General features: G+C 52.5%; 4 protein-coding genes across 4 annotated transcripts; 2 read left to right on the top strand and 2 right to left on the bottom strand.

The window, feature by feature from the left end:
• Positions 1-1,271: 1,271 nt before the first annotated feature.
• GCG54_00008121 (uncharacterized protein) lies at positions 1,272-2,755 on the top strand (the record flags this gene model as incomplete). The annotated part of the gene is made up of 3 exons (XM_045408093.1): positions 1,272-1,702; positions 1,753-2,043; positions 2,104-2,755. The coding sequence occupies 3 exons, from the start codon at positions 1,272-1,274 to the stop codon at positions 2,753-2,755; spliced, it is 1,374 nt and encodes a 457-aa protein (XP_045265765.1).
• Positions 2,756-3,017: 262 nt separating this feature from the next.
• GCG54_00008120 (uncharacterized protein) lies at positions 3,018-3,785 on the bottom strand (the record flags this gene model as incomplete). Its single annotated transcript, XM_045408092.1, has 1 exon — positions 3,018-3,785. One exon carries the CDS (start codon positions 3,783-3,785, stop codon positions 3,018-3,020), a length of 768 nt encoding a protein of 255 aa, XP_045265764.1.
• Positions 3,786-4,622: 837 nt separating this feature from the next.
• GCG54_00008119 (MFS transporter prlL) lies at positions 4,623-6,281 on the bottom strand (the record flags this gene model as incomplete). Its single annotated transcript, XM_045408091.1, has 5 exons — positions 4,623-5,159; positions 5,229-5,662; positions 5,724-5,971; positions 6,049-6,104; positions 6,156-6,281. The coding sequence occupies 5 exons, from the start codon at positions 6,279-6,281 to the stop codon at positions 4,623-4,625; spliced, it is 1,401 nt and encodes a 466-aa protein (XP_045265763.1).
• A 1,491-nt stretch (positions 6,282-7,772) lies between these two features.
• Positions 7,773-8,723, top strand: GCG54_00008118 (putative NADP-dependent mannitol dehydrogenase; the record flags this gene model as incomplete). Its single annotated transcript, XM_045408090.1, has 3 exons — positions 7,773-7,872; positions 7,932-8,353; positions 8,415-8,723. 3 exons carry the CDS (start codon positions 7,773-7,775, stop codon positions 8,721-8,723), a joined length of 831 nt encoding a protein of 276 aa, XP_045265762.1.
• Positions 8,724-9,646: the final 923 nt, after the last annotated feature.

The following is a 9,646-nucleotide window of genomic DNA, read 5'->3' as shown; positions in this document are numbered from 1 at the left end:
TATTATACTATAAGTATCTATATAGTATTAGGTAAATTTTTATATATATATAGGGATTATATATATGTAATTTCAGTAAAAAGGGGGGGCGGACGCTATTAACGTAACGGACTGTAGTACTTAAGAGCGCGTCTAAGTTTACAAAAAAGGTAGTTGAGAACGCAACTTCGTGTCGACACTGCGCAATCTTCATTTCATCGCTCATCGTGCATCTGAGATGCCGGCTGCATCCTTGTTCAATAACAAAATCTCGAAATTTGGATATCAAAGAGGATCAAGGGGCGGGCGATTCATCCTTCCATCGACCAAGATGTCTCCAACTTCATGTGGATCCAGACTTGGCCGGCACAGGGCGATCGGTAGGCCGAACGGCTGAGCCCATGTCCGGCGCCGGAACCGAGCACGGGATGGCCCCGATTCCGGACCCGAACTTAGCGGCAGGCGCTGGCAATGAGAAGAGCCTGCTCTATTCAAGAAATCTCATAAAACTTATCGTCATGATGATAGGAGTGGCTGAAAATGCGATTGGTCGTACTCAATGAAACCAAATCACGCACCCCGTCATGGTGGTCTGCTATTCCTTCCTGCCAACGATAGATGCATGGATCTTATAGATTCTTATATACATCCCTCACATCGAATGAAAGGGAATCTAGACAGAAACTTGTGTTAGCAAGACGGTTTCCAAAGAAACCACATTCACGTGCGTGCCACGACACTGACCTCGTGTTACTAACACAAACACAATGGCTGTCTGTTGCCTTTATCAAGCTTTCCCGTACGACGCCAAAACGCCCAAGTTTCTACCACTCTTTCTTGATTTCAGCTCTCCGTCTCGGGTACACGTATCCTAATCTAGAATATGCGTGCCTTGGCTTGGCATACAACAAAAGAAGAACAAACCCCCGCCTTACACCCCGCCACTCGTGGCTTGGTGTTTGAAATGCTACCTACGACGACGTAACGTCCTGGGATCTGCGTCGATTTCTCAGTTGGACATTTCGCCTTAGCCCCTTGCTTCCATTGACTCCCAAATTAGCTTCTATTGTAGCATGTACCCCATAAGTCGGGCGATTAATTATGCAGTTGCTACGAAGAAGACACAAGTTTTGTGGTCTTGGCCTTTGGATCTACTCTTGAATCATGGCATAACGGCATCTATTCGCTGCTCTTTTGTCCGTGTCACCGGTATAAATATCCAGGTTTCCAGCCATGCCCGACTTGCGATCAAGTCGTGCGTTCGTCCGACGTCTACCCAATTAACATCGGAAATGAGCGCGGCCGGTCTTCAAGCAACCCTTTACTGGGCTACCATCACGTCAAAAGGTGTCGCTTTGAAGGGAATCATCTGCTCTTGTATATTATTCTTCATCACCCTTCTCCCTTCGTCAAGACCACCCGATACACAAGCTCAGGCCGCATCCGTCACATTCGACTGGGACCCGTCTGACCCTCCTTTATGGACCATCAGGCCAGAAAAGCGCGCGGCATTTCTACCCAACAAAACCTCCTTCCTCGAAAAGCGTGCCTCAGCTCCGTGCGAAGACAGGGACAAACCTGCTGATCTCTATCGGCAGTACGGGGACACCGACTGCAAGCCCACGCTCGAGTTGCAATCCGACGGTTCGTGTCAAAGTTGGGACAAGGTATATAACGGTAAAGGCACCCAGGTTAAATGTATGAGCTTCTGCCAAATTCGTAAGTCTATTTCCAGGGACGACTTTTGCAATCATTGAAACTATCCAGTAACAGAGGGTTCAATTTGCTAGGCACCTACTTCGAATGGAGTCGCGAGCAGCCTTTTGCCTACACGAAATGCCATTATCCCCTGGCCTGCAACCTCGCCACGAACGATACGGTGCCACTCGGTAATTGGAAGAAGTCCGGATCCAACCTAGACCAGGCTCTAGAGGTTGGAATATCTGGTGGGTACGGATCGAAGAGTGACCTGAAGTTTTATGCGCAGGGCCAAGACTGGTCTCTCGACATGAAAGAGGGCCAGTGCGGTTACTTCACTTTCATTCCTGTTAAGAAAATCACATGGTCAGTCTTTTGAGCGGGCATCTCCAACATTTGTTTAAACTAAAACATGTCTTCTTCCAGCGGAACATTATCTGAGTCCATTTGGAAAACAGGAAAATCCTGCAGCACTTCCAAGAAAGACGGTGCCAACCACAAAACAAATTACTGCGTCGACCAGCTCTGGAACATCAAAGACAAAACCAGCGGCAAGGAGGTCCCAGATGGCATTACTATCTTCGTCCACACGAACTGCAGCACGCGTGAGCCGCTGGCCATGGAGAAGCAGGACCCAGCGTATGCCGCACCCGGCGTGGCCCTTGACAAGGAAGAGATCCAGAAGGTCCAGCAGGATTGGGTCTGGAACTCGTGTAGCTTCACTTGGTTCCAAGATCAGAAGAAGCTCAAGGTGTTTATTCGTGGCGGCGGGTTCCGCGATGACAAGATTGCATCTGACGGAGACAAACTCTTCTCGGCGATTATCAAGTGCAGCGGCGACGCAGGTATTACTGATGCGACATTTTCGTGGTTTTACAACGATTACTACCGGTTCAATACCAAATTCCCTGAGCCTAGGCCGAAGGAAGTGGGTGCGTCCTGGTTTCTTTCGGCGATAGTGCCGGCGAAAACTAGCCCCAAATGTGTCGGGGACGCACTCGTGGGCATGGGAGGCTTCAAGGATCAGTGTGTTGAAGATGAGCATTCTGTCAATGGTAAGAAGGTCTCGGAGTTGTAACATAACCATTGGTAGGCTACCTGACTTTTTATCACAGCCGGTGGCAAATGTCTGAAGTATTCGAAGAATCAGTACTAAGAAATCATCGACGTCGTAGAGATCTTGATAGGAGAAGCCGGGACTGTTTTCAAGATGATATCTATTGCTCATACCGAGCCAACGCCAACGCCAGCCTTGTCCTTTCCAACGCCAGCCTTGTGCCTCCTTTCCAACCCCGTCAATATGTACCCAGCAGACCCCTTTTCCTGTTCTTCAGGCACGACTACATGAAAGATGGACCGACAAGAGGCTGCTTCTCGTGCGCAAAGTATCCAGCCGAGAGATCTTTGTGAGCCAAAATGAAGTCCCCACAGAGGCGAATCTCTTGAAACTCCTTCATGTCCGACACCTCGTGCGTCTTACAAGCCTTGCAGCGTTTGTGACCCTTCCGGCTTCCGTCGCGGCGGTTAAGCTTGAGATGGCTGAGGAGCTGGGCCCGGGCATAGTAGACGGCAACGCTCATGTTGAGGTGGCCCACCCTATCGAGTTCCTTGTGGTCGCGTTTGATGATCGCTTCAATCCTTGCCTGGGTCCATGACAGCTCGGGGAGTAGCGTTGCCACGCTTCGTAGGACCTTTTGGTTCGCGCCGTCGGTCCATTTGTACGTAATCTGCTGTGTGATGAAGTTGGGGACAGGCTGGAGCCAGACTGTCGCGCCTTGAAGCCTATTGGGAGGCATCGGGGCATTGCTTGGATTCTTGGTCTTCACGGGCGCGTCTTGTTTGAGAGTTGCAACTGGGGTGCCGCTGTCCTCTCGCGGACGGAAGTGGGGTAGGGGGTTGTGGGCGGAGGGGCAGGTTGTCCAACGTTGGAAGACGGCGTCCCAGAAGGCTTTGCGAGTTACGTCGTCAAGGGCCTTGCCAGTTCGGTTGAGAGTCAGAAGGTGATTGAGGATGGGGTCGCAGCTGCGCTTTTCGTGATCGGTAAGGTCGTCGTAGGAGGCGAGGATTCTGGGTTGCGAGGTAGCTGCGAGGCTCGCTTGTAAGGCCATGGCTGTAGAAAAAGCCTGGATCGTCGTAAAATAGAATTGTTCGTAATGATGCGCCACAAGAGAATGATCATGGGGAGATTCCCTTCAGGATGGTGGCCGAGTTTGATTTTTGGTCTAGATTCTTCTGTGAAGGATAGGAATGGTCGAATGTGGTGACAAAAAAGCTATAGACGAGATCGAGATGGAAGAATTAGAAATAAGAGAAAAGAGAAAAGAGGAAGCTTCTAGGTAGATGAAGGAAGAGGCGAACCTTCGAAACTGGCAAGAGCAGAGGCGCCTACCTGTTGCATCCATGTGAACGTCGGGTTCAAAGCATGTCTTTCACGACTTGATAAACGTCGGCGCTTCCGGGTGAAAGAGCGATCTCATGTTGGAACAATACCCCTACTCGCACCGGGACAAGATCACATTCTACTACAATCCAATGGGATGGGCGAAACTTTGAAACAGCAGTATAGCTTGCTTGTCTTGGTTCCAAACAAATTCTTTGGTCTCTACCAACATGCACGCTTTCCAAGAGGCTTGCATTCAATGCAACGGCAAAGTTTCATGGAGCTGTCTGCTAGTTGGGGAAGACTTACAAACAAGGTCCAGTGTCACACTCGCTGAAGGTGATAACATTATTACGAGGTTAACTTTTACAAGTTGGAGCCATCAAACATTACGGGCAAACTTCACAGCAGGTACAGTAACAAGGTGCTAATCGATCTAGCCATACTCAATGGCCACTCGTATGATTGGGTATCAACCTAAATAACAACAACGAATCGTCCAACCAATATGGATGTTTTTCCCTTTCCCCTTTCCTAGTGTGATATTTACACAAACATTCTGCCCCTAGTACTGGGGGTTCTTCTTCCTCAAGAAGATGTGGAGGGCAACGTAAGAAGCCACACCAGTGAAGCACAATCCGCTAATGACACCAAAGCCCATGAGGTACTTGGGAGCGTCGCTCGAGGGGAAGAGATAAGCGCCGTAGATCTGGGCGAGGTTGCCCATGGCATTGACGAACGCAAGGGAGATGGCGCGGGTCTCGTTGGCCATGTCGCCGAAGCTGACGGAGGCGTACGACAGGGCCAGACCATTAGAGGCCCACAGACCGGAAGCCATGATGACCAAGAGGGCGTAGCGGGCCGTGAAGTTGTAGACGACGCAGATGATGATGGAGCAGATCATGGCAACGGCCATCCAGGCGCCGAGGATCAGGCCGCGCCACTTGCTGTGCTGGTCGGCGAAGTATCCGGTGATGGCCGTGCAGACGAAGGCGACGCCGAAGATGGGGATCGTCATGTACTGGGCGGCGGTCGAGGTGTAGCCGAGACCGCTGACGAGGGTGGGGTAGAAGTAGGACAGGGTGGAGGAACCGACGATGGCCTGCGATGGGGGTTTGTGTCAGTTTGCTGGCGTTCATAAATATCAAGCGTGATGGTGATTAGGGCTTACCATGTAACCAACGACAAAGAGCCAGGTCTTCCAGCTGACCATGGCAAGCTTGAAGGCGGCCCAGTGACCGAGGACGGGCTCCTCCTCGCCGCGCAGGGCCTGCTCGTCGCTCTGGAGTCTGCGGATGGCCAGGGCGCGCTCCCTCTCGTTGAACTTGAGCTTGGAGGTGTTGGCGGGGAAGTCGGGGAGGACGAAGAAGGCGATGCCGGCAGCGCCGACGGTGGCGGCGCCTTCGACGACGAACAGCCAACGCCATCCCGCGATGCCGTGAACCTCGTGCAGACCGCTCGTGATGGAACCGGCGAGGAGACCGCCGAACGCGCCGGAGAGAATGGCGGCGGAGATGTAGACGGCGAATCGCTTGGACTGTTCCTCCTTCTTGTACCAGGAGGAAAGGAGAAGCAGGACACCGGGAGCAAAACCGGACTCAAGGCCTTTGTGGAGTTGTGAGAAAAGGCAAGGATGCAAACGTGGGATGCGATGGTTTTTACTTACAACCCATGACAACACGGAAACCAACGAGGGCCTCGTAGGTTGGGCAGAAGGCCATTCCGATGGTGACCGAGCCCCACACCGCCATGATGCCGGGCAGGTAGAGACTGGGACGGGTGCGGGTGAGGAGCATGTTAGAGGGGACTTCGAAGAGGACGTATCCGATGAAGAAGACGATAAGGGCGATCGAGTATTTGCCAGAGTCGAGGCCGAGGTCCTTGTCCATGCCGGCGATCTTGGCGTTGCCGATGCTGAAGATTGGGGAATAGGGGTTAGCCTTGAGGTGACATCACGGCAGGCAGAGTCACAAAGTTGGATGGCAACTTACTTGGTTCGGTCCATGTAGGAAAGAAGGTACATGAGCCACATCAAGGGGAGGAGATACTGCTTAGGGTCAGCGTCGTGTAATCACCAAATGCCTTGATGCCGTCTTACCATGTCAATCTTCCTCACGAGCTTCTTCTCCTCGTCGCTGCCCGGGACATAATCGACGGCGGGCAGATCAACGTCCTTCCCGATGGCATGTTCATGCTGGTCGCTAGTCATATCGTTCTTGTCCATGATGGGCAAAATGCTTTTGGCGGAAGAAGAGACAGACAGCGATGTTGAGACGGGATGAATCGCAGACTTGTTGCAGTTGTCTGAGGAAGGAGAACCAACTTGCAAGACCCGGCAAGAACAAGGGAAAATAAGAAGGGTTGCTCAACCTGTCAACGAAGAACCAGGGGACTGGAAAGCAAGAGCCAATTGGGGCAACTCAAAGGTTCTTAAGTAGACGTGTTGCGGTGTGTGGTCTGGAGGTTGAGAGAGTTGCTCCTTGTGGCTCGGCCGAGGTGCCGTATTACGTACGGTGAGAGAGTGCGTGTGCGTGTGTGTAGGTAGTAGTGTGGGCGCGCGCGCGCCGTCGGATACAAGGAGCGGTCGTAACGACGAGGTTGCTGCCTTGGTCACAAACAAACGAGTCTCTACCTCTCTGTATCCGTACCTCCGTCGTGTTCACTCATTCCCCAGCTGCTGTGCGTGTGGCTTACTCTGCACATTGGTCACACATCCATTAATATGGAGTGCGGACAAGTGTTATGCCTGGGTTATGCGCGCTGATCGAACCACCACAACCCGAGTCGAGCATTTCCGGTGTGCAGAGGCGGCAGGCTTGGCGTAATTGGTAGAATTTCTCCCGTAAACTTCCCCCAGTCTGGGGGAAACTGGGGTTGAGATGAACTTCCGGAATCTTGCGGGGTCCGGGGAGGAGTCCCGGGTCATGGTCCTGTCGTAGCGGCAGGTTTTTTGGGCAAAGTTTTGGGGATGGCACGAGGTGTGAATGCCTGGTTGACCGCGTGTCGAGGATGGTTGTGGAAAACTGGGTCGTGAAGCCGGCGTGGACAAGAGTCATTTTCACCCCTTTGCCTATCCCGGGTTGAGCTGAAAGGCTGAGGTGCGCTAGATCAAAAGGGCGTGGAGTTGGCGCAGAGCCGCGTCTCGTGGACGTTCAACACCGCGGCTAAGTGGTGATGCGGGAGTTGACCGCGGCTCGCGGGCTTCACTTCTGCATTGACATGGATCTTGCTTGGAGAGGCGGCTGTTACACAGAAACCAACGCCGCACCTCTCAGCTGACCACCACGACCTCAATGCAGGCGGTGCGTCATTGGAAAAGGGCATTGCAGCAACTAATGCGGAACGCTGGTGAGGTATCTCTTTTTCTCTCTCTTTTCCCCGCCGTCTTGAGTCGCGCGTCGCGGGCCATCACGGCTTCGGGTCCTGCATCATGCACGGAGATGGGGGAGATGGGGCCCCCACGGGCGTAGCCGCCGACTGCGGATTGCGGACGACCTCCAGGAACCCCCGACTGCATACTTAAGGACGCGGAAAAGTTTCCCGTGATGTTTGAAGCCACAGCTACAGTCTCAGATCCAGCTTGGTTTGTACACACATACAATTATTACTTCTTTCAACGGACCATACAACAGAGATACAATAAGTCCGGTTTAACTTCGTTTGACCGTTCTTCTACACCACTTAGTCAAACACAAATCCCTTAATTACATACACGATGGCTCAGAACGGCAACGGCGAGGCCCCTCAGTTCCTCAGCACCATCCCCCAGGAGGGCCATGACTTCAAGATTTCCCTGAAGGACAAGGTCATCGCTAGTGAGTTTGCCGCTCTAAGAGGACATGAATCTAAGAGGAAAACTAACATGCCCGGAAAGTCTCTGGTGCCAACCAGGGTATCGGTCTGGGTATCGCCGAGGTCTGCCTCGTCAACGACGCCGCTGCCGTCTACAGCTTGGACATCTCCTCCCCTGGCGATGACTTCGCCGCCCTGAGCAAGCGCTTCCCCGGCAAGCTCGACTTCCAGAAGGCCGACGTCACCGACTACAAGAGCGTCGAGAGCGCGATCAACGCCATCGTCGATGCCAAGGGCCGTTTCGACGGCATGGTCGCCAACGCCGGCGCCACCAAGCACCAGCCCGCTCTGGACTTCACTCCTGAGCAGTTTGACTTCCTCTTCAAGCTCAACGTCACCGGCTCCTGGAACTGCGCCACCGCTGCCGCGAGGACGTTCATCAGACTCGGCTGCAAGGGCAGCATCGTCTTCACTGCTTCCATGACTTCCTACAGACCTAACCGCGTGAGTACCCTTCCACAAATTACCCCACGTGATGAACGAGTAACTGACGGATTATGAATAGGCCGCCCCCTCTGCGCCTTACGGTGCCACCAAGGGTGCCATCCGCAACATGACGCACACCCTGGCCATGGAGTGGGCTCAGCACGGCATCCGTGTCAACTCCATCTCCCCCGGCTTCGTCAAGACGGCTCTGACCTACTACGTCGAGACCTCGCCCGACTGGGACACCAAAATGAAGTACTACGGCGGTATGCCCCGCCTGGCTCTGCCCCAGGAGCTGGGAGGTGCCTACGTGTACCTGTTGAGCGAGACGGCTACTTACACCACTGGTATTGATATCCCTATTGCGGGTATTGTTGGCGCTTGGTAAAAGAAAAAGAAAAGTGGGAAACATGTGATACCAATTTCCTTGGGCGGGACGGCATAAAATTTCAACGTAGACATGAAGCAATAGACTCAATGATATTTTTCGTTAAATCACAACAACATCATGATACCAAGACTTCTTTGCTGCTGTTCTGCAACTGTACCACGAGTGTGAAATGTGAGAGTGCCGTTAACTTTCATAAACTTTGTGTTTTTCCCTGGACGAATCGTATTTCAATTTCAAGCCATGTTCATTTCATGAGATCGTCTCACAAGCCAGACAGAATCAGCTCATAGAAGCTCTTGAATTCTCAGTCAGTTCCAACGCGCGGCTCAGACTGTGATGAAGGGATCCATAGCAAGTTGGTAGTTCATGTCATGAGGACCTAGTTCAGACTACACGATGATCGTATTTGATGCTAGCTTCAATTTGACGATACTTAAGAAAACCCACGCCACATTGATATTATGTTATCAAAACCATCAATATTGATCTCCATGAAGCAGGGGTCAAAGTCTTCACGTCCCGTATCCATGGCCACGGCACGCAGCATATGCAGCTACCAACAAGCCGAGCAGCCGGATGTTACACTATCACCCTCGCTTCCAGCTTCATTTCCGCGTGGCATCCCGGTATAGACGAGGAGCTGCATAAGATAGTCCACCAGGAAGGCCCGGGGTAGCTCGTAGGACATCGAATGAGGAACGCGAGGACGTGTGGCTGGAGCAAACGGTCGTACGGAGGTCCAGAGTTGGCATAGTCTCTAGGCAACTTGACCAGGGCATGACCTCGGTTGTTTAAGTCATCTGCCAGGCACGGAACATCATATGCACCTTAGAAGTACACTAGGGGTGCTTGGAGACACCGGCTGCTGGTATCCCGTATGGGTCAACAGCATGGCTTCATGTGTTCCTCTAGGAACTTGG

Source organism: Colletotrichum gloeosporioides (genome assembly GCF_011800055.1).
Source record: "Colletotrichum gloeosporioides strain Lc1 chromosome Unknown consensus_35, whole genome shotgun sequence".
NCBI lineage: Eukaryota > Fungi > Ascomycota > Sordariomycetes > Glomerellales > Glomerellaceae > Colletotrichum > Colletotrichum gloeosporioides.
The sequence above is the reverse complement of the archived record's forward strand: the minus strand, read 5'-3'. Positions and strand labels throughout refer to the sequence as shown.